Genomic DNA, 27,399 nt, shown 5'->3' with positions numbered 1-27,399 from the left:
CCACGTCGACGTCTCTGCGAGATCGCGTGTTGTGCATCGCATTCGCACCACCGCCACCACCACCGCCACCACCACCGCCACCACCACCACCACCGTCGCCACCGCCGCTGATATTATCGACACCACCTTCGCCGTTAACGTTGCCAAACAGTCATGCTGTTCGCGGGCGAAGCGAGAAAATCGTGAGGGAGATCGGCGTAGAGACGATCTGGAACAGTCGAGATGAACGCGAGCGAATTGGCCGATCGCGAATTAACGGTTCATCGAATGTAATTTCAGCCGGTAGCATTCACGCGGTCAAACAAAACAGAGAAGAAAAGGGAGGGAGGGAGTGAGAGAGAGAGAGAGAGAGAGAGAGAGAGCTCGTTGATTGATCAATCGGAGGGAACAATAACTCGAAGCTGATGGCAGCAACGGGAGAAGTGGAAAATCGCAAGCGGACATTTGTGCACTTCGTAGCAGATTGACGATAATGCTCGATTCGTGCTCGAACGCGCATTACGCTGTACGTAGGAAAGTGTTTCCACATCGTGCTTGTGAATCCACCGTATCACCGCGGGGTGCGACGTACACGATCAGAAACCGCAAGGTCCCTACCACCAGTGGCACGTGTCACTGGCCGCACGTGTCACATGACTCGCGCGAACAACCGCGATTTCGCGAGTTCGTGCGAAATCGCGCGCGTCGCGGCCGCTTTGAGAAAGACAGACTGATTCGAGCGTGTCTTGCCGTCTACCAACTCGCAGCAACGCAACCTTAAGGTGTCTTCGTGATCTGGGACTGTTGTTGGAGGAGGACACACTGAGGTGTTCTTTGCACTTGCGGAAGATAAGAGCGCAAACTTCGCGGTGAGGAAAGAAGGGGATCCAAACCTTTCTTTCCGCGCGACATTGGTTCCCAGTACGTGTCAACTGTCCAAGCGTAAGCTTTGCGTAACATACTTCGCGAATGTTGAGCCAAGTACACGTTCACGCTGTGCGCCGCGCTTCGGAACGACGAGTCGCACTTGAACAATACGCGCGCAAAATATTTCATTCGCGGCATCGCGTTGCCCCTTTGACAATGTAAAACTTTCATTGAAAGTATACGCGGTTATGATTGCCCGCATTGGATCGACGAAGATACTTCAAACGTACGGTAACTTTGTTCCCTTCCCTCCCTTCTCTTTTTTCTCTCTCTTTCTTTCTCACTCTCCACGTGGGCGAGAGCAAAGCATCTCAAAGTTATCGCGTAATTTCCAGTTCAAAGAACTCAGAAGAATTATCACGTTTCCTCGGCGCTGAACCGGCAAACGACAACTTTTCCCTACCGGCTGTGCATGCTCAGCTGAAACTGTAAAGTGTATTTTAACGAAATCACACAACGCGCACACCAGATGATAAACGGATACACGCGAATAACCAGGCTGTTCTGTCATCAAAGATATGAGGGTCTTCCCGCTTATAGTGAAATGTGCCAAGTATATATCTATCTATAGAGGACACTCTTTTCCTGACATTGCTCGTGCACCCGAGATAACTGTCATTGACGACACTAAGTCGAAGATATTGAAAGTTGTATAAAATTAATCCGATATAACTTGCTGTTAATCTGGCAGCGCGATAACTTTTAGTCATACGTTCGATCAGGCGGCCAGCGGATGTCGTCACTTAGAGAACATCAGCTGCCGTGGGTGATAGTGTCGTAGTATGTCTGTCATTGATGTAATTTCATGTGATAACGTGATTAGAGTAGATCATTATTCTCTATTAGAGCCCGGCCACGACAAAAACAAGATCCCGAGCCCTCAACTTACTCGTGCCACGTTCTTCATGACACACGTGAGCCGCAAACGCATCTGTCGCGTGGACGATAGTGACAACTCGATCGAAGGGAAACAGCGGAGCTGCAAAACGCGCGAGGAAGAAAAAGTTCGTTAACCGTGCCCCCTAACGACTAGCCTTGCACGTGCGTTGCGATCGCCACCCGGGGATCACCCTGCGCGAAGATGAATTCCAGTCATGAGTCAAACGACAATCTCACGTCGGCGGAGAACGGGGACTACACGTGCGGCGCGAAACTCGAGTCTTTCCACAACAGCTACGCTCAGGTGCACGGCTGGGCGAGCCTGCAGGTGTGCATATTCGGCTCGATCGCCAACGTGCTTAACATTGCCGTGCTGACCCGCCGCGAGATGCATTCACCCACCAATATGATCCTGACCGGGCTCGCGGTGGCCGACTTGCTCGTGATGATCGAGTATATACCGTACGCGATCCACATGTACCTCTACCAGCGTTCCCGCAGAGACACCTTCACCTACGGTTGGGGCGTCTTCGTGTTGTTCCACTCGAACTTCGGTCAAGTGTGCCACACAATCTCGATCTGCCTAACAGTGATGTTGGCGATCTGGCGATACATCGCGGTCGCGTATCCGCAGAAGAGCCGCGAGTGGTGCAGCTACACCCGCACCGTGCTCACGATCATCGGCGCCTACATGTTCTGTCCGATACTGTGCGTGCCGCTGTACGTCACCACCGAGGTGAGACCGCACGTGGAGGTGTTGGACGAGCAAGGCATGAGCGTGAACCTGACCAGGCTCAACGGCACTGTCTCGCTCGAGGGCGCGACCAACACCACGTTGTACTTCGTCAAGCTCACGGAGACCGCGAGAATGCATGCGGCGCTGAAGAAAATGAACTTTTGGATCTACAGTGTGGTAATCAAGCTGATACCTTGCTTGGCGCTCACCGTGCTTAGCTTCAAGCTGATACGGGTGCTTGTGGAGGCGAAGAGACGCAGGAAAAAGCTCATTCCGAAGAATACTAAGATCAAGATGAGCAACGGCAAAGACGCCGCCTGCGAGAAGCCGTGCAAGAAGAGGCGGAAAGGCGCCGATAAAGAGAAGCAGACTGACAGGACCACTAAGATGCTACTCGCGGTGCTCGCATTGTTCCTCATCACGGAATTCCCGCAGGGCATACTGGGACTGCTCAGCGTTATTCTGGGCACAAGTTTCTTTAAAACGTGCTACGTCATGCTGGGTAAGTCTCACGCGCGTTGCTATTCGAGCGCAAACATATCTGCGTGTATGTGCTCGTTCGGCCAGATAATCCAAGCTCTCGTTGAGCATCTCAATTTCCAAAGTGGAAACGCGACATCCCGCTGCTCACGATCGCTTTCGAGTGGAATAATTGCCGAACATTCGGATTTTTTATCAGCATATTTCACGTTATTCATTCGGCTTTTATCCACATATATTTCTGGTTGGATATGTATTGATATTTAATTACGCGTGTAACATTCAGCCGCAGCATGTCCCGGACCGGGAATATTTAAAATTCTTTATGAATATGTGATTTTTTTACGATTGTATTCTTTGTAGATATATTTGGTTAATCTTCCTCTTCATTTATATTATTCATCGTCAGATTTTGCGCGCTTTCATCGCGTATTTGCACGCGAAAATCATATGCTAATTAAATATTTCTGTATCCCGTCCCACGCTCTTTCCCTCCCTTTTTCTTTTTTTTTTATTCCGTCGCGAGTTCCTCGCAAAGCGATTAGTAGCAAGTACGATTATATCGCACGGAGAGCATCATCGTACGGTTTCCCTATAATTAACGAGCGCGTTAATAAAAATTTAATCGCGACTGAAGAAATAAAGAGCCATAGAGATGGATTCCATGAGGCATACTACCGTGCAAAAAAAGAAAATAAAAAATCGCTCAGTTAAATCTTATAAAGAAAACGTTATCTCCTCGTTTCAATATATTTCCATAAAAGGCGAGACCCGCGGCAGGTTCTCGAACAAAAACTTCTTTAGTTCGAATCTTTCTTAGAAATCTGGAAAACTTGCGAATGACGAACTGGCGACGATATCACCGAGATATGTCAGAGCGGATTTTACACGTGGAGACAAACACAAACGATGCTATCAAACTGCACGAATTGACAAAGGAAATCAATTTCAGGATTTCTAAGTGCATTCATAGGTGTGTATTAATAAGTACTAAACGACGTCCGCCCGATCGATCTTTGACTCACACTATGTGTGAATCTCTTATTTCACGATCATCGTTAATAGCGCTGATAATATTTGCGTATAACGACGTAATAATCGCGCGCACACGATCATTAGTACCAATAAAACCCTGTTAAAAGTACACGATGAGAAAAAATGCGGTCGCTCTTGTTGCTAAAACAGGAGCTGGGACGAGCAATTGAGCCGGCATAAATTGACGCCGACGCTCAAATTTCAGTACGTGATTCGGAGACAAAGGAATGATCCGATTTCAGACTACAGTTCTTGTCACAGTGGCGAGAATCGACACGTGGATCTCTGCGATCTCGAACACTCTCGCTGCAAATCTAGCGGATTCGTCTATGAGATTTCGAATTCTATTTCGAGAATTTGTACGCGCGTTGTAGATAGATACATACACTGAGAGAAAAGACTGGTAACTATAACAAACTGCATTTAGTTACAGAAATTCGTTGAATCCTTAGTAACTAATACTAAATATGATAATAATTACCAAATATTTAATAGATCGGGAGTATGACGTAATTGCATTCACAGTAACATCAATTAAATAATTTAGTAATAGTTACTTAATATTAAATATTTAATATGAAATATAGTTATGAACAGATATTTGATAATTGTTATGAAATTCTTATATCCCATGTAATAAAATATTCAGTAGGTACGAGTTCTATTTTGTTACCAGTATAAGTATGTTTTGTTGCAGCACAACGAAAAATTCATTCATTTGCAGCTATTACATCGTTTCAATATCTATTATTACAGATGGTTGGTTGAACCTACCAAACATTTTGTAACTATTACAAAATCGCTTATTTTGCTCAACTATTCAATAAGTTTTATTTACCAAATATATTCTGGAAGCAAATAAATTTTACTTCTATCAAATAAATAATTTATTTTACAGAACTAAATTAATTAATAAGTATTGCCATAGCTTTGGCCCGCTATATTTACGTCTACCATTTAGTAATAGTAACTAAATTTTGATAATATTTATTAAATTCTTCTCTCAGTGTACGCCGCGGCGCTCCCGATATTTGCGATAACACGTTCATATAAAACTTCTTGAGTCGAAATTTGGGTCCTACTTTCTCTCTCGAGCTCAATAACGAATTCAATTCCATTTAACTTAATTCCACGCTCATCTTGAGACCTTAAAATCTATGTCAAAATCTTTTACTGACTCTATTCAATACTTATTAACTTTGTCAAGAGATCCTCTTTAAAACCTACAAGTGGCATTTTGTCCTGCCATTTAAAGGCGCCAAGTAAGTCTTTAGTTTGTATACACTCATAAAGGTATGATTCTTTGCCTTATACATGACTTCAAGAGAATTTCTCTTGAGATTAAAAAGAAGATATTCCAATATTCAAAACTCTAATTGCAAAGTGCTATTTCCTGTAATCTCAAACTTCCCTTTTGGAATGGAATATGTTTACTTGAAGCAGAGCACATCCTTTTACTAGAAGAAATTTCTATTAAGAACAAGATTTATACGTTTAGATAAAAGACTAAATTTCTCTAACGTTAAGAATATTGTGCTTGGAATATCTTCCTTTTGATTTTAGAAAAATCTTCTTGAGGTCTATAGAGGAGATAGGATATCCTCTAAGAGTATACATAAGATTATATTTATTATTGAAAATAAAATATTTTATTATTTTCTGAGTATACACATTGAACTTAGATACACTTTATACTTTCAGAACTTAGATGTTAAATCAGATGTTACAACAGATGTTAAAAGAAAACTCAGCTCGAAAGTACGACTGAAATTTCAACTCGGGTTGAACCGTAAAAAGTTCTCATCACAAGCAGATCACTCGTTACGCGAAAAACAACAATCGGACGTATAGTTTTTATAGCAAAGTTTTTATTTCACGCAATCTTACCGTCACATATAATCGTTAGGACGACATTTCGCAAAACGAGCGTGCGCGCGGAAAACGATGAATCATTGACGTACCCTTCCTCATTAACCGGTGGAGCATTTGAAAGTGTACACCGTTTGAAAGTATCGGGTTAACCTGGGAAGCCGTCTATGAGAGATTTTTCATCAAGAAACCGGGAAAGAGAGAGAGAGAGAGAGAGAGAGAGAGAGAGAGAGAGAGAGAGAGAAAGTCAGAGAAAATGGAATCTTCAAATTTACCTTCGTTTCGCTCCTTGTGACGCGGCGGAAGTGAAATTATTGTGTTCGACGATAAATTGCGACGTCATGGGAAAAAAGAACCGAAACGAAAAGCAGTATATATCAACGATTCACGAACACATCTCAAGCTGTTTGATAAACTAAAATCACGCAAAAGAAAGTTCAGATCTGCCACCGATTTGCCGTCGCGTATTAAATAAAATCTTGTAAGTTATTTCAAGAAACGACATACTTTTCATAGGAAAAACGTCATGTTCTGAAAGAAATTACGACAACTCATTTTTCAGGTCATTGTGTTACAAGTCGTCTTTTCGATCTCGGTGATCTAATTACGCATTTATACTTTTGTAAAATAGTTATGCAAATAAGATATGATATGATGTGTGTGTGTGTGTGTGTGTGTGTGTGTGTGTGTGTGTGTGTGTGTGTGTGTGTGTATAGAGAGAGAGAGGGGGAGAGGAACTGATATTTTTTTTTAAATTTGAAGTTTCATGAATGCAAGGAGGATCAAGAGGCGCGCCTCATGAATATTCTTCACTGACGAGCTTCTTTCTCACTTAACTGCGTTGATAACAAATAAATTGGGGGTTTGTGGAGTAAATGACATCTGACGAGATGACAGAAACGTAAATCTTCATCAATTTGACTTAACAGGTCTACTTATAACGAGAAATTTATCGTTTTTATATATAAGCCGTGATTGCCTAAATGGAAAATGTGATTAGTCTTATGAAACAATATTATTCACGACTGAAAAATTGATCGGGGGGAACACTCGGAAAATCAAGAATTCCATAATGTAAATAACTGGATTTCGTGAAATGTAAAATCCCACGGGAATTTTCAAACATTTCACAATAAAAAAAAAATGTCTAAACGTCCAAAAAATGTCATGCTTCCCAAATTTCTGTGAGTCCTGCGAATGACAGACGATTTTACGTATATTTCTACGTGGATTCACCTGTGTACGCCCGGGTTTTCGATATGCGACTAGCGTCGAGTAACAGTAATCTGGTTACATTTGTATTCTATCTCCGATTGGTGTATTCTGATTAACACGTGTACTTCCACCGATATTGTAGTCGTATACAAATGTATATTGCGAAAGTAAAGGCCATCAGCATCGCGTATTCAACATGTCGATATACCACATGCGCCGTACGGTATACACCCTACTCCTCTAATTTAAATACGGGACTTTGTAGGAAATATAAATTTTTATTTCAACAAGGCGAAAGCTTGTAAATGTTACGTAAATATCACGATTACATTAATTAATCATCAGTCAATAATTGCATTAGTCGTCAGATTTACCATTGATGTTTTTATGCATGAGTTATGCATTCGTTCATCGACCGTGGATTGCAGAAAATTCGAAATGTTTAGCGTGAAAATTGAAAGATGTTACTTGAAGAAGTCGCTCGTGTAATTTGCGCATAGTGAATATTCCAATTGGTGACATTTGCATCCACTTTTTTAATAAATCAGAATTAATATATACGAGTCAATATTTATCTTAAACATGAGTTCTTACTGTAAGTTTTATATATATAAATTTTTATATATAAAAAGAGATTTTATATATCATGAGTTTTTATATATAAAAATTCATTATTTATATGTGTATATATATATATATATATATATATATATATATATATATATATTCATTAATTAACTCAACACGTATATTATTAATTTACTTATTTTCACAGTGAGATTACTTGGCCAATAACTGGGATATTTACCTTTCTTTTACCATCATCACGACATGCAGTCTGAATGTATATTTCAAAAAAGAAGCAATTTAAAAGAGAAAGTAATTGGATTGATCTGTCTGTTTATGCGATTCATCATTCCCGCGTGAGATCGCCAAAGTTACGCGTAACCATTTTTGCATAAGAGTAATTAAACTTTTGTATATATTCACAGTAGCAATACCAAGTTTCCTGAAACTAATTCCATGCTGATTTTTGCGAACATGCCGCCTTCGTAATTCAATGAGCACAAAAATATTCCATTCGTCAGTTCATTAGCGCAAATAGAATATGCTTTGTGCGTAATATTAGATTCTGTCGATGGTCGAATTTCGATACGTGACCGACGTCAGAAAGAGTCCTGAGACGTGTGAAAATTTCACATCACGTTCCACCGTATCGCAAACGAGTATCTTTGTGGGAGTGACATGTGTACACACATGTCTTCGCGAAAGAGGAAAATTTGTACTATACACGGTGGTTATTTACGTACATTGCCTTACTGCCGAAAACTCCGCGAGTAATCTTAATGCCACGCGTTCTTATACACATTTCAAAGGATTATTCTGGACAGGCGCCAGAACACACACGCGGAAATAAAAAGGCACTGTATAAATAAGCTACTTGACGGGCAAAATAGAGCGCGAACGACAGCGAGCGATGCAATGCGATGTGATGCGATGCGATGCGACGTGATGCGAACGAGCGAGAGTAAAATTCCGAACGTAAAACGTAGCGGTTCACGCAACGTTACGCAACAACAATACCTATAAGTGAAAAATAAAAAAAAAAAAAAAGAAATGCGTAAGCCTCTGCGCCACGTGGCATCTTCGAAGCCGTCCGTCAACAAATTTCACCCGCGATGTGTGAACGTGCTATGACGAACGCGCAATAACAACTTGTCGACATAATTCACGCTGCCGACGGGAACGTTTATGATATCGGCGCCGTTAACTTTCTTCCACTCATAACTCAAGCAAGCGTGTGCCATATAAAGCACATTGTACGGTACTACGTTTCGAATGATATCTTTAACTCTATTAACGCGATATTACGGGCGGTTCACGTTTCGCACCCGATAACAGCGCGGCGATGTGGCCCTTTAATTCCCCGGACTGCACTTTGTGTCAACAAAGTTCATAATTTAAGGACGTCAGCGCAGTAACAACAACGAGTGACAACTATTTCGCCGATCTACGGTCGTATGTGTGATATGCGAAATGACGTCGGATACACATCGCAACTTGCACGACCGTTTTTAAAATTGCGGGAGCGCCCGATTAATACGATTTATTAATAGCATTATTTCGAAATGAGTTTGGTGCGGACAGGAATACAGAGTTTTGTGACATAACGCGGGATGATGAAAACAAACTAAAATTAAGAAAATGGATAACGGCTCGATATTTAATAATTCGTGACGCGGCGATGACACATCTTCTGCACAAATAATTTTTAATTTCCAGTGGAATGACTTAAATTATTATAGATATTATTTTATATACAGGGTGGTTATAAAGTTACTTTCCTACTTTAAAATTCCATAACTATGAAATTGCTCGTCTGATTCCAATAAGATTTATCGTGGATATTCAGGGCACTAATAAGTTTTGTTGGAAATTATAAAAAAGAATTTTTGAGAACTTTCGAAAAACAACATTTTTTAGCTATAATTATAATTTCTTATTTGACTTTTATACAAATTTTTGTTTTTCTTTAATTTTTTTGATGAAATAAAAGATTAACAAATAAATATTTTACGATGTAAAAGTGATTTCAATGTAATTGTTCAATGTGCTGTCCATTATTCTCTTCGATTTCCTATAGGCGTGAAATCAAATTGTAAACGGCGTCTTCGAGCATTTTAGGTGTTATCCCGCGAACAGCTTCTCTAATCGAATCCTTTAATTGTTAATCCTTTATTTCCTAAAAAAATTAAAGGAAAACAAAAATTTTTATAAAAACCAAATAAGAAATTATAATTATAGCTAAAAAATGTCGTTTTTTGAAAGTTCTCAAAAATTCTTTTTTATAATTTCCAACAAAACTTATTATGCCTTGAATATCCATGATAAATCTTATTGGAATCGGACGAGCAATTTCATAGTTACGGAATTTCAAAGTAAAGAAGTAACTTTATAACCACCCTGTATTATATATCCTTAGATTAAGAATATATATCTAAAAAGAATATAATGTTACTTTTAGCAGAATCCTCTTATACAAGAAGCGAGTTAGATTCTAAAATATCTATGATGTTTTTTTTTTTTTATTAAAGGAACATGTATAAGAAATAAATTGTGATTGGAAGTGTTGGCTGACCACAATGTTTATCCTTCCCAACTGCGCAATTTATTCTTCACACATTTTTCTTTAACATAAAAAACAATAGAGATATTTTAGGGTCGAATGTAACGTATATAGCCTCAAGAGGATACTTCTAAAACCAAAAAGAAAGTATTCTAAGCACAATATTCTTAAAGTTAAAAAAATTTCGCCTTTTTTCTATAGTACAAGTCTTAATTGAAATTTCTCTTAATAATAGCACATTTCGCTTTAAGTAAACATATTTCTTTCGATTAAAAAAAAATAGAGTAATATATTTCCAATTATATACAAATAGTTTACTTCAATAGGAGAGAAATACTCTTTCAATAAGAATTTTTGCTTAGAATATAGGATTGCAGAAATGAGTATCTTGCATGAAACAAATTTTCAGTTCGTGTAACGTGTAATGAAAATCAGACAAAAAATCGTTGACGAGAAATAATGTCTTTTACTGTAGCCAAAAACATTCGTCTGAACATTCAGCTGCGTTAAATCTCAGTCGAGATAACTAAAAGCAATTGGCGCTGAGCAAAAACCTTCCACAGGAATCTTTCTACTGCTGCAACCGAGTTTCCTCCATCTAGTTTCCAGATAACAGAAAATTTAGTTCCACTAACGAAATTGTTTTTTTCATGTGCAACTAAAGTTTCTTCATTAGAGTTTTAGAATATTTTTCTCTTAATTTTATAGGAATCTTTAAGACCATATATAAGAAGATATCCGCTAAAAGAATAAGATTATAATATTCTTTTTTGGGATATAGAATATTATACTAGATGTATTACAAAGAAAAACAACTTCACTAGTGTAACTAAATTTTCTATTGAGGACCAGATGAAAAATACGGCTGTGAGGACAGAAAGATTTCTGTAAGAAGTTTCTGAAGGGCTTGGTTGAATGGCATATATAAATACTTGATTAACGTAATGCGTGAGTTTGGAATAATTTTAGTATATTGAGTTAAATATGAGAGGTCAAATAGGGGAATGGTGTAGGAATGAATGCATAGGTATGTAAAGGCATACGGAAGGATGACACTGGTGGGACAAGTGCTGTGGAAATAAGAATTAAAGTGCAAAAAATAAGAGAAAGATTTTAAGCTATGGAAAACTCCTTTTTAGCGATGTAAGCTGAAGAAGACATATAAGAAGTGAAGAAAAAGACAGAGGAATCACTTTATTAGGAGTTAATAGAAAATATAGAGTGGAATAATAAAATTAACAAGATATGGAAGAAAATTAAGGGAAAAGATGGTGAAGATAAAATAAAAGGAGAGCGGTGAAAAGAGAGATCGGCTAGAAAGAGGAAAGAAAAAGAGAAAAGAATGTACAGCTGAAGGGAAGAACAGAATTTGGAATATTGTACGAGAACACAATATAGTACTCGCGTTGAGTGAAATAGGAAAGTAATTAGACATAATAGATAGGGAAAAGGTGTAGGTAGTATAAAGGTTAGGTGAAAATGAAGAAGATTATGAAAGGAGATTACAAGAGCATTTAGATAACGAGGATGATATCGCAAAGTCAATTAGAGAGCGGGAATTACTATAGGGTAACTATAGGGATATTAGTAACTAGATATGTAGAAACGAGCAATGTGTGTGTGTGTGGTTAAGGAATGTAATTGTAAACCAAGTCCCCTTCTCTTGACTATGTAAACTGAAGGAAAAGAGCTGGTACTCTGATATTGTAGGAGGTTTCTACTTAACGCCAATTGCTCTCAGTTATCTCGACCGAGTTTTAATGTAACCAAATGTTCAGACGAATGTTTTCACAGTAACAGAAAAATCATTTCTCGCCAACGAGTTTTTCGCCTAGTTCTCACTCAGTTGAACGAATTTGAAAGAAATTTTGTTCTTCCGCACGTAGAGATATATTACATGTCCTTAATTTACAATAATCCTTAATTTATAATGGGCGCGGTAACGGGCGTACGAGAGTCACGCGTATTTTGACGCAACGCGTGATAACGGACAGGGTATGTTATACAGCGACAAGGAGTCTACTGATTCCGCGACAACCCCGACTGACATAAACGCGATATTACATCGCGCATTATCTCTCACGCTAGTGGGAATAATGAATACGACATTGCGCATAAAGGATAGACATAAAAAAGAGCATAACTCATGAATAATAACTCCGTTCATCTCTTCTTGACCCCATGCTCGCCAATAAACAGCTAACGAAATTACGAGTACAAATTGCGTCGTAAAAGTCGGTAATACGATGCAGGTAGCTTTTTTCCCTTGGACACCCCCCGCTCGAAAATATGTGCACGCTAGCGTTTAAGTTTCTGTATATACACGCCAGGTATATTTATACCCGACGATGTACTTGGCTTACACGGTACATGAAACAATTTAATCCATCCTCTTCATAGCTCGCTAAACTCGATCCTTTATCTTTTGTTGGAAGGTAAGACGATCGTGTAACGTCAAAGAATAGTGGATACGATGTAACACACGATACATTTACAATCACGCACAAATACGTACGATGAGATGACGTTACTTCGTCGTGAGACGTCTTTCAATATCTGAAAGAATTTACCCTTGGAATTTTTAATAATTCTCTCTCTCTCCTTCCCTCCCTCTCCCCCCCCCTTCTCTCTCCCTCTTTTTCTGTTCCAAGCATTATTTACTTTTGGACGGTATGAAATAGAAAGCCGAATGTCTTACACGCCAAAAAATGTCTAAAACGGCTCGACTTCTCCGCGTCGTAAATTTAGTGCATAGAAGACCGAAGAAATATCGATTTTCCACAGATGTTACCGAGCCGTTCTTAAATTTGAGATTATAAAAGTTATGCGCATTTGTTCTTCGTCGCCTTCGCGTAAGAAACTCGAGCCGTAAAAAAAGACTTCTCAAGTTGGCTAATAACGTGCATGTAATTTGCTTTCTAGGCGGCAACAGCATTGAAATATGGATAGCTCCACGGAAGTTGGCGCGTTTTGTGTATACGTAACGTAGCAGCACTAATTTTACGGCCACTTTACTGCTGTGAACGCTTTGACCGAAATGGAATGTCCCGATATCTTTCTCCAGAAATGGAGGAAAGGAGGAGAGAAAACAGATCATGGATCGCGTGCCGGGAAAATACAGAAAGGAAAATATGTTGGTTCTAGAAATAGACTGAGATGTGAATTCTTACTTTGTGTCAGCTCACATAATATGCTCGTATATTATGCACGAACTCCCGTCCGTGTTACTTGTCATTTGTCCCGCATAACGTCAAACTCTAAGGGCCTTCACACACAAAATGATATAACAGTAACGTAAGAATTGACCAATTACGATCGAGTATTCATCAAAATGGCGACCTTACGATTCGACGATTCTCAACATGATTAGTCAATTCTTACGTTATGTCTTACGGTTATTATTACAGAAAATGTGTGTGGCCAGATTTATGGAACGTTTCGAATGTCGGATATTATTCTCCTGTTTCACGATTTAATAACAACTGACTATCGGCGAGAAACATTGCCGACTGTGAAAGACGTCCTCCGATTGATCTCGCGCAAGCCGATCGTATGATATTTTGAAAGATCCCTGAGGACCTTCCTAATTGGATTATTTGTCAGTGTCTCTTATGGTATATCGCGCGCTAAACAACACGAGAAAGTTTGAACGAGCGACCCGTTTCTCTCTTACGAGCTCGACGGGGGATTCCGTCGGGAAGAAAAAGCTGCGTTACTACTGGCTCCGACGTCGACAACCTTCCTACATTCCGTAAATTATAACGGCGAATTACGAAGTGCCGCAGGTGAACGGACGATAAATTCAAGTAAAACGCAACGTACGCGCGCATACACCCATACGATCGTCCACGCGGAAACATTTAACAAACGGCTACAACGCAAAGCCAGCTATAGATATACCGGATTTCCACGCTCGATGTCTCGCTTTCTACGTCAAACTATCGTGACACCGAATTGAACTTTACGAAGATGCGGAAACGCACGCGCGAAGGAAGGAACGAGCGATTTATCTTTCCAGTCCAGTTGTTTGGAACGATCCGGGGAAGACTGTTTTCGCTGATCACGGGGACTGCAAACTGATAGGTTTAACGATAAAGATCGCGAATTGGGACCTTCATCGGTCCTGCTCCTCGCTCCGGCCTTTGTTCTTACGACTTACACCGGCGCTGATTGAGGATCACTTGAAACGCGCTTGCTGAGCGTTTCGCGAATCCCATTGAGAGGAAGCACGAGCACGGAGTGCTCGTCTTTCTTCCTTTACGTACAAGAACAATCGTTTGAAATCGTAAGAACGTCGGAACTCGACGAGGATGCGCCACGGAGCGTCGTGGTTTTCTCGAAAGTGCCACACAATCTCATTAAAAGCTCACGGAGTCGTCTAATTATGTGTATGCATAAAACACGATATCGCTGCTGTTTGACGATGTTTCTTGATCGGTAATTAGTTTATTTATGCCATTACTCTTTCCTCGGGGAATTTTAATTAAAAGACGGAGCCTCGCAAAGAATAGACGATTTAAATATTCTAGATTCTTCGAAGAGTAAACACAGAGAGAAGACATTTGTCATTTTAAGATAAAGGAAAGAGAACACAAATAGCGTCATCAGTGAAAATAATCTTTGGCTTTTAGCATGAAACATTGGCTGCACGTATTTTGAGATAGCGTCATAGCTGCGCTCCATTATTCACATAGTTTATCAATAATTTTATTAACTCTTATAAATTATAAGACTCAAAATTTATCGTTACGATTCTAATTTTTATGCTTTCAAAGAAGCTCCTACTTTAACATTTTATCCCAAAAAATATAACCTCTTTATAACGGAATCTTCTTATACAAAGAAAACATACAAAGAAAATTTTATTAGATGTCTGGTGAAATATGAATGAAACAGAATTCCGATTAAAGTTACCAGATTTCTATTCAAGTTAACAAGATTCTGATTAACTTGAACCGAATTCTGGTAACTTTAATCGAAATTCTGAGTCGTTTATAATTCGTTCGATTAAATCAATCAGATTTCTTTTCCGTGTATGATCTCAAGAGAATTCTCCCTAAAATTAAAAAGAAAATATTCTAAATACAATAATCTTAAAGTTAGTGGAATTTTGTTCATCTACAAATATAAATCTTGCTCTTAGCAATAGAAATTTCTTCTAGTAAAAGGGCATTCTGCTTCAAGTATTTCTATTCATTAAAAAGGAAAAAGGTTAGAATAATATTTAATAGATTTCCGATTAATAGTTCACTTCATTAGAGGAAGAATGAGAGTTTTCGTAAGAGTTTTCACTTAGAATACGAGATTACAGGTAATCTTTCAACTTCTTAGAATTCTTTTTTTGGGTGTTAGAATATCTCCCTCTTGGATTTAAAAGAATTCTTTTAAGGTCGTACATGAGAGAATTCTGCCAAGAATAAGATTCTATTTTTGGCTGTTGCTATTGAGAAAGTTCTTCAAAGAATAGTGACTGAAAATATTTGGTAAACAGAAAAGTAATAGCAAAAACTTCCTGAATAAAGCAATAACAAAAATTATACTCGCAATGTGAATCAACTTACATGGGCTCTCATAAACCTGCCTCAAACGATCAAGTATGTTACCATCGAGATACGATAAAAGAGGAAGGTTGCGAAAGGTCGACTGTTTCTGTTTAAAGTGACAGATCCCCTTAAGATCGTAAAATAGATACGTGACACCGACACGTGCACTTGAAGACTCGGCGCGGGTATTCACCATCCTATTTCCTCCTATTTTCACACTTCTGAAAACAACGGCGATGTTACCGAGTTTCGCTGCGAGAGCTCTCCGGAGTATTTATTTAACGTTCGATACTAGGATACCCCGCACTTATCACGCGGCACCAAATAGAACGACAAAGAGTGTACTGACATCGCGAGGTCTTATTTGACGCCCATTTGTATTAAAGTAGCTTTCATCCCATTCGTGTCTCTCTCTCTCTTTCTCTCGGTCACTCCCGAACTCTCTCAACGGCTCTCTCATTATACTGCAATAACAGCGGCTTTTTGCAATGTAAACACTAACCTAGAGTCGAGTTGTGTGCATAATGGTAGAATAGCACCGCTTGATTGCAGCGTGGTAACAAACGGTCCAAATCGAGTACAATACAAGCAAGCGGCTTACAAATTCTAATTATTATCGCAATTCTAAAATCGCTATAGTTCTCTGACATATCGCGACCGTCTTCCGCAGGCCCTCCCGCAACAGTTCCGACGCGACAGCAAGCCGCAAACAAATTACCCGTCGTTTACGTGTACAACTGGAAACTTACAGATCACAACCCCCGCTTTTTGCGACACGTAACGTCGCTCCGTGAATTACCACTCGACACGAGTGGTAATTAGCACGAAAGCTCGCTGTAGTTTCGCACCGAGAGCCCGACATACTTTAGCATTCACCCAAAGTCAAAGTTAAGCTATCGTGAAAGGCTCTTCGTTATTTCTCGATAATCGCGCAGAACTTGGCGACTAAAAGTCTCCAGGCGAAACGCATCCAGGCGAACGACATATTTTCCTGTAATTATCCAAGGAAACATGCGACCACGCGCCCGTTCAAATTGCATGAAGCGGATTACTGTCTAATTATTTGCACAAAACTCGACGCGGAAAAGCCCGAGAGAGAAATGATCGGCGAAGAAAGAGAGAAGAGTAGAGTATATTTTTCCTGTAGGGAAGTTTCCTCTTAGGATTTACAAAATCATTACAACTACTTAGTAATATTATAATTAATGCGGTAGTCTACATATGTACTAGTAAGTGTTGAAACGCTAGTAGTTACGAATTAATCATTGCGATTTTATGAGAAACGTCTCTATTCAAGATTACTGAAGAAAGTGCGTAGTTACATCACTTCAAAAAAGATTTGAGAGAAATAAGACAAATGTGTTATACGCGTATCAAGTAGAATGAAACAGAATTAATTACCAAGAAACAAAATAATCTACCCAGGCTGCATCGAGACAAGTGTATCTAGAAGTACTGACTAGTTAGAACTAATATTAATTTTCATTGGTCATTCGGAGTAATGCAACAAAAACTAATTAAACTAAACCACAAAGCAAAATTTACACGCGATGTTAAAGCAATATAGCATTAGTAGACGCAACATTAAACGCAGTAACAGGAAAGGGGATGATGAGGGGATGATCGAGGAGGAAAAGAGAGAGAAATACGTCGCACGCGTTCTGCTGTGGGGGCGCAAGGTCCATTGCAACCCTGTCAGGTTTCAGGGGAGAGTTTCTCGCTCGCTGAGACAAACGGTCGATTTGCTCGAGGGGTGAGAGGGAGGAAGAGGAGAAGGGAATGTCGCGTATATAACGCGGTCGTTGTGTACTACAAAACGTTGTATACTACGTCACAAAAAAGTAAAACAGCGTTACGCAGAAACGACTTTGGCGCTGTTACGAAAATTGGATCGCATCTGTAGGTCCTATCTCTCAAGTTCTATTGATTCGACGACAGGCAATGCTGATTCACTTTGCAAGCACGCTTCGGAAGCGCGCGGATAGGACACGAAAAAAATTTCCCCCTTCTCACGCACGCCATCCATATTCGTTGTCTCTTTCAATAGTGGCCCGCGATGCAGCGCACGAATTTCGCGAGCGAAATTCGAAAAGGTCGGCGAATCGAATGAAAACGGCGGAATGGTGGTTGAACCAGTGATCTCTTTCAATTCATATGATTGCGTCGCGGACGCGATAGTTTTAACATTAAGCCGCGTTGCGAGAGCTACAAGAGACCGCCGACACTCCAGAGTGATGACGAGTCACGTGCATAACACGAAAAATTGAATCATATTTAAACCGGAGCGCACAAAGCCGCCGCCGTTGACTTGAAAATCAAGATTTAATTGTCGCGCATCGGATATTCATGTCCTCTCCGACGTAATATTCACGGTAAAATACGTCGCGCATTATTATAATGCGAACGATTAAAATTCGCGCGATGTGTGTGCGCGCATAAAATAATGCTTAGGGAAAACAGGAAAAAGAGAAAGAGTAAAAGGGGAGAAAGGCGTTTGAAGTGTCGCGCGCAGCGCGGAATATTACGAAACACTGCGAAATATCCAGCGCGAGTTCGGGACAAATTCATCATAAGAGTATCATAGTTCAACGACAAATTGCATGTCCGAAATTTGCACGTTTCACCGCGCCTGGCGGGAGAATTCGGAACGGCACGTGAAAACTTCCGTTCAATCTCGGAAACGTGCCAGGAATGTATCCCGTCGTGGTGCAAGCCTCACGTATCAAATGTTATAAAATACGTCACTGTATTTACGACATTCCGCACGTCGCAGGAACGGGTAGAGAAGGCGGGGAGGGAGAAGCAAAGGTAGTGAAAGTGCCTCCTATTTCCTCATACGAGAGAGCGCCCGTCGTCCAATCGTTTTCGTGCCAAAATCAAGATTCCTTGCCGTCGATTTCTAATTTTTCCACGTCACGTCGCCGAGGCAAAATTATTGGGCGATCAAATAGGTCGAGGCTTCTTTCATATTTTTTAATATTATATGCAAATAAGGGCGGGGAGAATAGAGCAAGAAAGAACAAAAACAAGAAAGAACAAGAACAAGAAAGAACTACTCTTTGACTGCATAACCATGAACTTCTAGCCGCTTATCTTCCCCCACAGTAAAACGTCTGCCAATTTACAACGCCGCCAGTACAAAAGTAACATAAGTATTGTCTAAAATATCATAATACTTTTATTCCTATCTTATATATTTTAGAATTATTTCATTCGCGATCACGAGTTACAATATCATGAGAAATAAACTTTTCAGCATTATTTATCGCTGAAAAACTTTTTTAAATCATCATGAAAATATTCTGCAACTCTCATTTATAAAAAAGTTTCATAAACATCAGACTATTTTGCCTGCCATTCATAATGCCAATACTTACATAATGATGAAAGAGTCAACTATTTTAGAGAAATATATCTATTTTACATGACATAATATTACATACGATATTGTATAATAATATCATACGAATGACATTATTATTATGTCACATATCGAATGATGTTATATAATATTATACGAAATATTATCCAAATAGCTAATTCTTTTATCATTGCATGTAGATTTCCAAAATCCATTAATCGCAAACGAAATAGTCTGATGTTTGCAAGACTTTATAAATGAGTTGCAAAATATCTTTATGATAATTTTAAAAACCCCTCCAATGATAAATAGTATTAAAAAGTACATTTTTCGTATGTTTCAATAATATTACAATTCATGATTACGAACTAGACAAATTCAAATGAGCACAACAGTGATGAAAATACTAGTGGCGCTGTAGATGTTAGCAGAAGTCTAAAATCGCCACCAGCAGTCTACAGTTATATAACAAAAAGAACTACCTACGAGAAACACGCGCGAATGAGACATTTTGCGCATAGAGGGACAAAAGAAAAGCTGCGCGCTGTAAATTATAGAAAAAGACTTTTTATTCAACTTCGATTTCATATTCAAGTCTCATACCTTTGTTCTCCCTTCGAAATTTATTGCTACGGGCTTTCAGACGAAAGAGAAAAGTCTCAGAAATGTTTGCGGCGATTCTGCCCCTTAATCGAAAAGCGGAACCTGTTCACGTGCGAGATTTCATCGTGAAAATGAACTGAACATTTCATTCGAGCGTCTCGGAGTTTTGACGACAAAATTCCTCAGAGATGTAACTCGCCCTTAGGCTCAGTTCCACAACCTTCGGTTAACTTAACTGGCTAGTCCAATTCCATTGGACTTGATTAATTCCATTTGGGACATTAAGAAGAGTTAATCAAAATTAATCAATCACTATTGGGACTTAACCAGTAATTAAAACGGATGTTGTGGGACTTGGCCTTAATCTAGGAACTTTCGTTAATCGTGTTAATCCTCTTTTACCCTCTGCTAACAGGAGACGTGATAGATATCCTGACGCTCATAAACTCGGCCATCAATTTCATCCTGTACTGCGCCATGAGTCGACAATTCCGGACGACGTTCAACCAGCTGTTTTGTAACCGACTGTGGCAACTAATCGGCAGATGGATGCCGGTGCCGCATCAGCCGATGGAGAATAACGGAAACACCGGGACCAATCACACGATGACCCAGGTCACCCAGGTCTAGCGTCGAAGAAACCGACGAGCCCTTTGCTATCCGCTGTAAGAAGAGCGCTGGCACTGATTGCCTCTCTTTTACCCAATACGCGTATTCGCGCTGGTTCGCGAATTGAAAAGATGTCTCCTAGGATTGATTCCGTTTCTCCTCAGCTCTTTACCGCCTCCGGCCATTCGTTGGACGCCGGTTTCGCACGCGAACAACGAAGAAAAAGAGGTGAAATTTGTTTACTCGCTACTGCCACCGTCTACTAATTGCGTCATTGCGAACTTTATAACGTCCAGGCTGTGATGGGCGTGTGTTCCCGACGAGGACGCTCGAGGGCACTTCATGCTCTGAGTGCGTCACAAATGTTTGCTTCAGTTGATCGACTGTTTCCCCAGCAGTACTTTTAATTTTGCACGCTACTTATTAAACCTACCCACGATCAATCAACAACTGCGTATGCAGGCATCGTCGAACCCGAAAATATGCACAACGATGTCGCATTTGTCCACGAACGTGATCCATATACTGATGACAGATGATAGACACATTTTCGCGATAAGTAAACGTGAATGAAAACGTCACAAATTCTTGTCATTGTCAGATTCGCGATTTTCACTCAAAAAAGATATAACCTTATTCCTAATGGATATTGTCCTATGTATGGCCTCAAGAGATTTTTCCAAAGTCAAAAGGAAAATGTTCTAAGCGCAATATTTTTGAAGTTCCTCTTTTATCTATAGTACACGCGGAAGATTTTATAGTAAAAATTACTCTAGAATTTTGTGGCCAGAAATAGTTTCGTCTCATATGTGCTACGGAAATGTGCTATGAAAAAATGTGCTATATTTTCAGAAAACAATTTACATGAAAAGAAACTATAATATTCTCTCCGTATATGATTCTTGTTTCTAATAGAAATTTTCTCTAGTAACAAGACACTCTGCTTCAAGTAAACATATTCCTCTTGATACAAAAGGGAAAAAGTCAGAATAATATCTAGTAAATTTTCGATAACTCATTTCAATAGAAGAAGAATATTCTTTCGGTAAAAATTTTCGTTTAGAATATGGAATTACAGGAAAAAACACCTTACAGCTAAAGTTTTTTTTCTTTGAGTATTAGAATATTTTCCTTTCGATTTTAGAGGAGTTTTCTTCGGGTGATATGTAACAGAATATCTGCTAAGAATATAAGATTATATTTCTGCTAAGAATATAAGATTATATTTCTGCTAAGAATATAAGATTATATTTTCTAGGTATTACAATGCAAATCGTACGATTCCGAGATTCTTATTCGTTTATCTTTAGTTAAATATTTATTAATCCTGCAGTAATGAAAACGGACGATATGCAATGGGAAAATCAATTATGACTCAATTATAACTTTTTTTTCCTGTTATTTACAAGGCAATTCGCTTCTTAAGAGCTTATTAGAAATTTTTATTTTGATATACTTTAACTACCGTGTGAAATTCTCTTTCTAACATGTAAGAAGTAATAAAATATATACAATTCTTATGGAATACCGCCGAATCAGAAACAATGAATATATTGGTGGAAATGATTATTTTTGGAGGCACAATGTGTGTGTTTAAGACAAGCTATATTTTTATTTAAAAAGTTTTAATTACCATAGGAGAAAGAGATATAATGTTCCCGTCGGATTTTATTAAAAATATCCATTACGAATTGCGAACTGTACGCGGAATAATAAACGTAAGTAACAAGTTAACTTTACACGCGGATCGAAATATTGCATCGGGTGTACTCAGGAGGTAAAATAATTAAATACTCCCTCTAATTACGTATGGAATAATACGAAAGTTGGCATCGTGTTTTTACCGAGTCGCAGATAGACGACTTTGTTGCGGAATTATACGTGAGTGCAGCGAGACGAGATAAAAGCGTACGTAATGATTAACATAATTATCGATGCAATGCAAGATGTAGGATGTTACATAAAAGGCCAGTATTGCGATTACGATTCACATTCATGCAGTTGAATATTAAAAAATCTCGTCTCTCGCAACTCTTTTCTCCTTTACTCGAGGTAAATGCAAATTTCTCATTCGCAACTTGTGTTTCGTTTTCCAAAAAAAGGGGGTAAAGGGCAAGAAAATAATGCCAAACCCGTTCCGCAAACTGTTTCCCCCGCGAGATTCTCTTATAATTAAAAAAGTATTCGCATCTCACCGTCGACAACGCGTTTACGAGTCCCTTTGAAATCGTCGAACGCATTCCAATCAGGAATTCTTTTTAACCGGCAACGAATCGGCTCGTTCAGTTAAATCTCGTAAAGCGAGCCTCTCGAGTCGCGGCGCACAATTAACATTCGCCGAAATATTAAACGACCGTCGAAGAACAAATGGAAAAGGGAACAAAGTATCGGTCTGTTCTCGATTCCAAGCGCACGCCCGCGCCACTCACGGATCCGTTAATCCAATTGTCGCGTTTGCGACTCGCGCTCGCATTTATTGAGGGGCCATGCTCGATGCCCCCATCGATCCTCGCGAAAGTTCAGCGAAAACGGATTACACGCGAAATAAAGATCCACGGGTCGTGTCGCCGCGATAAATTAGAGCTCGCTTAACTCTTTAAGCCATAATGGAACGTTAACATCTCGCACGCAGAGAGAATATTATAGCTTTCTCATATATAAATTCTTTTCAATTTCGCTATGTTTTTATTGTTTCAAAAACAGACTGCCAGTAAGCTCTATTTTGTTAAGGAACGAAAGTTTAGTGAATTTCACTAAAAACATAGCAAGTATGTTAGTTCTGGAAATATATTTTAGGTCTTGAAATATAAAGTAGCACATATGAAATTGAAAATGAATTACTGTAGAATGTCAATCTATTCTTCGATTACAAAATCCATTAGCACGTTTTATCATAAAATTATTTCCGTGTATCTATCTTTTCTTCATTTTTAGTGATTTTAATTAACTTATCAGCAAACATAATCGACTATATTATTACTATACACTCACATGAACGTAAAGGTCTAAAAATAAGTAGAAAATAATTTGAACATTTAATTGTTAAATTGTTATAAGCGAATAAAAAAAGTGAAAAATGTACTTTTTCAAACAAAAATCATTTTAGGGCTAATTATTAGGAATCGACGCATCGAAATATTAACAGTTTATTTAGGACAATTAACAATGTATTTTACATATTTTTTCAAAATTTCCAGAAAAGAATTTTGTATAATAAGCTGAAATATTGATAATATGTTTGCTACAAGATTCCTGTCAAGAGAACGTAAATATCTTTTTTTCATATGAAGGAAATGTCGTTATTTCTGATTATGCTAAAAGCGAGATTGCTAACTTTTACAAACTTATGCTTGTTATGTTGAACCCGCCATTTCAAATTTTAACTTTTTAACCTGAAATTCGTAATCAGTGATCCTGATATTTCCGATATATCAAATTTGAAAATATTTCACCGAGAAATGAAATGGCTCCAAAAAGTTAAAAAGAATATTTTATGTTAAATAGCTGTCTTGTGATTAAATTGCCGTAATTAGTGCGCGGCACAATGGATCGCCGTGATTCGTCATTTTTTATTTGCGGTCGACCTTCTGTCATCTTGAACAAAATCGATTTCGCACGTAAGTGGCACAGAACGTGTAAGGGAGAACTCACACCTTAGCGGAAAAGCAGAAAACGGAAAAGCAGAAGCCTGAACAGAATTCGCGCTACTAAAAAAGTAGAAACTGTCCACCACTTCGCGATCATCAACGCGAATTGGCTTCTGCTTTTCTGTTTTCTGTTTCTCTACCGAGGTGAATGCCGCTTAAAAATCGCCACGAAAATTATATTTTTATTCATTCGAGTGGAGCGAGGGCGCGCGTCCCGTGGGAAAACTCGATAAATTATCGCGGATTTTATTCCTGCGGGCTTTTCAACTGTCGAATGTTAATTCTTTATACTATCTTCGCTTATATCCGGCCGTCATTGAGAGACACGATATTTCCATTACGTATATATTCTAATTTTATTTCCTAATTTATAAATGTGGCCTCTCGTTGGTCTCCATTTGCGTACATTATTTCAGATTTTCAGATTATGTCTGTCAGTATTGCAGTTGATTTCACGATAAACAAAACAGAAAAGAAGGAAGAAGAAGAGGGAAAAAAAGACGTAGAAAAAAAACAAATCAAAATCCGATTCTTAGGCTAAGCAAAAATATAACTAATTTCGCCCCATTTCCCTTGCATTCTAATTTACCGTAAAGAATATAGACGTAATTGACCTCCCAGTGGTTTAAGTACCTCGATCAAGGAACTATCTATTGTAAGCAACAAAATGACTCGCGCAGTCGGGATCTTCTTGCGATACGGGTAATGTGCTTTTTTAGTCGAGATAAAATACGCGGTGACGTATATGTCAGGTTAAGACCTTTCCGCGTCGGCAATGGAACGGAACATTATCCCCCGCGTAATCTCGTAATAAGAGATAATGTCAAGCACTGCAAGTAATGTCCCCTTTTCGTGAAAGAGATTCATTAGCGGAACCGTAGGCAGAAGAAACAACAAGCTAGCCGTTATTACGCCGGAAGAAAAAAAAGAGAAGTCAATCACCGGATATTGTCCTGTGAATTTCACGTTACGTGTTGTTTAGAGCGGATAGCAAAGTCGTTCGTTGGTCCCTTCGCGATGGGAATCAATAACAGCTGATGTGAGATGTGATAATCGTCGAAACGATTCTCGTGTTTGCGAGATGTGTCGTAAATTACAAGTTTTTGGAGGATCGTTTACGAATTGCGAATATATCACATTTATTCGAGAGAGAGAGAGAGAGAGAGAGAGAGAGAGGGGGAGGGGAAAAAGAAAAAGAAATGTCTCGTACCCGAGAGAAAGGCGTCAAGTTGAAAGCCAATTATGGGGATCAATTGATGGATTCATGTTTCATGAAGCCTTTTTACGACGCCGAGGTAACAAAGCGCGCTCCTCATTTTCAAAGACGTTGATTTGCCGGTCTTTTGTCTCGCGTTTCTCGAAAGCGATAGTGTACCGTGTAAAGTGCACGTAAACGCGAGAACGAAGGAAACGTGGGACAAAGGGAAATAAATAAGCGATGGCTGCTGATATTGTGCTAAAAAAAAAAGAAATATACTCAGCAGACGAGAAAAGAAAGAGAGAGAGAGACCCCTCAATGTATAAAGCGCGAAGCGAAACTTGTTAAATGTCATATCAAATTATTTCAAACGTTATAAATGTTTACTGAAAGAGAAAATGTGTGGGCGGATTTGTTTTATTAAATCTGTAATACTCTTTCTCTTTTTACACATGTATGTACACACATATATATATATATATATATATATATATATATATATATATATATATGTTTCGTTTTCAACGTAAACGATCATTTCTGTGTGCGCGTATATGTGCGTGTACAATTATTTTATACCAAACGCAGCAATATCAAATTTATTATTCCGTTCCATTAATCGAATTACGTTACATTATCATCGATGTCACGATAACATGACATTTATCTCATCTCTATGAAAAATTAATGCAAATTGTAGAGATTAATATTTTTACTGTTATACATTAACGCGTCGTTTCTCTATTTGGATATGCCAATTTCTATGTTATATGCAGAGATAACGCAAGTGATAAATGTTCAACTACTGTAGCTGTAAGTTATTACTTAAGTTTACGAGCAAGATACCCTATACGAAATAAACACGGCCACGGCAATAAGAGCAAACCGAGAATTGACATTCTTACACTCGTGCTACGACCATACGCATCTAATTTCTCACTATTGATTCTCAATATTCCCTGTAAAATTATACGACATATCGAATTTTTAATAAAAGAATATTATTTTCAGGGGAACGTGATGCTACCTCCTTCTAACACTTAACTTACTGTCTAAATTGATTAATAATTGCAAATGCCACTTAAAAACGACGTGTGCGACGATTCGTATATCGAGCATGTATGTATATGTAAGAGAGAGAAAGAGAGCAAAAAAGAAAGAGAAAAAGTACGTCTCATTTCATTACCTTTCACGGAACAACGTTATTATATCAGCATAAAACTGTTCATAATATATTCAAGAAATTTTAAACACAGTCGAACGTCGCTCTTGTCAGTTATTCTTCCGACCAAGATACGAATGACATTTAATTTCCACGTTTGACCCAGTCATTTAAAACGACACGTTGTTTTTGCCAAATATAATATTTAGTTAACGATATTCGAGTAAATTAAACCGTCATTGCAGTACGTGTCGTGGTTCATGGATGACATATTTTTAAATCCGCGTTTGTTACGATTTGCTTGGCTCGTTGCGTCGATACGTACCAAGAGAAATTTTTTAGCTTTTAACGTAATTAAATGCAAACAATAATTCAAATATATGTATATATACAGAGTGTCTCACACTCTCCTCCGGGAATTTTGTGGGGACGTATAATGGGTTGATGTGAACATAAAAGTTCTATACCGTTTTGCGATATTCGCAATAAATATCGAGATATTAATTGTAGAAAATTTGTGAATGATCATGCAGGATATGGTAAATGAGTTATAATAGCGACGACTGCCGTCGTGTACTTATACTTTAGGTCAAATTGAATAAAAAAGTCCTCTACCATTTTGCAAATAATCACATAAATTTTTAATTATTAATAAAATAAAGAAGATAAGTGCATTTTCACGCAAAATCGTGCAATAATCTTCTTTAATTAAAAATCTATGTGATTATTTGAAAAATGGTAAAGGACTTTTTTATTCAATTTGATCTAAAATATAAATACACGACGACAGTCATCGCCATTATAACTCATTTACCATATTTTACATGATCATTTACAAATTTTCTACAATTAATATCTCGATAATTATTGCGAATATCGTAAAATGGTATAGGACTTTTATGTTCACATCAACCCATTCTACGTCCCCACAAAAATGCTTCGAGGAGAGTGTGAGATACCCTGTGTATATATATATATATATATATATATATATATATATATATATATATATATATATATATATATATA

At 38.5% G+C, this 27,399-nt stretch overlaps 1 protein-coding gene across 3 annotated transcripts; it reads left to right on the top strand.

Moving 5' to 3' along the window:
• LOC116852432 (sex peptide receptor-like) lies at positions 1-25,628 on the top strand. Of its 3 annotated transcripts, none has more exons than XM_032832800.1 (3): positions 1-282; positions 1,242-3,023; positions 20,170-25,628. In XM_032832800.1, the coding sequence occupies exons 2-3, from the start codon at positions 1,988-1,990 to the stop codon at positions 20,382-20,384; spliced, it is 1,251 nt and encodes a 416-aa protein (XP_032688691.1). In that variant the 5' UTR covers positions 1-282; positions 1,242-1,987; the 3' UTR covers positions 20,385-25,628. The 3 variants fall into 3 exon arrangements, with proteins under 3 accessions (XP_032688691.1, XP_032688689.1, XP_032688692.1); XM_032832798.1 differs by having other exon boundaries at positions 1-1,132; XM_032832801.1 differs by having other exon boundaries at positions 1-3,023; positions 20,170-20,419; positions 20,528-25,628.
• Positions 25,629-27,399: the final 1,771 nt, after the last annotated feature.

Source organism: Odontomachus brunneus, unplaced genomic scaffold (assembly GCF_010583005.1).
Source record: "Odontomachus brunneus isolate Ranch 3 - 2012 unplaced genomic scaffold, Obru_v1 Obru_scaffold_224, whole genome shotgun sequence".
NCBI classification, from domain to species: domain Eukaryota; kingdom Metazoa; phylum Arthropoda; class Insecta; order Hymenoptera; family Formicidae; genus Odontomachus; species Odontomachus brunneus.
This window is presented reverse-complemented; position numbering and strand designations above follow the sequence as displayed.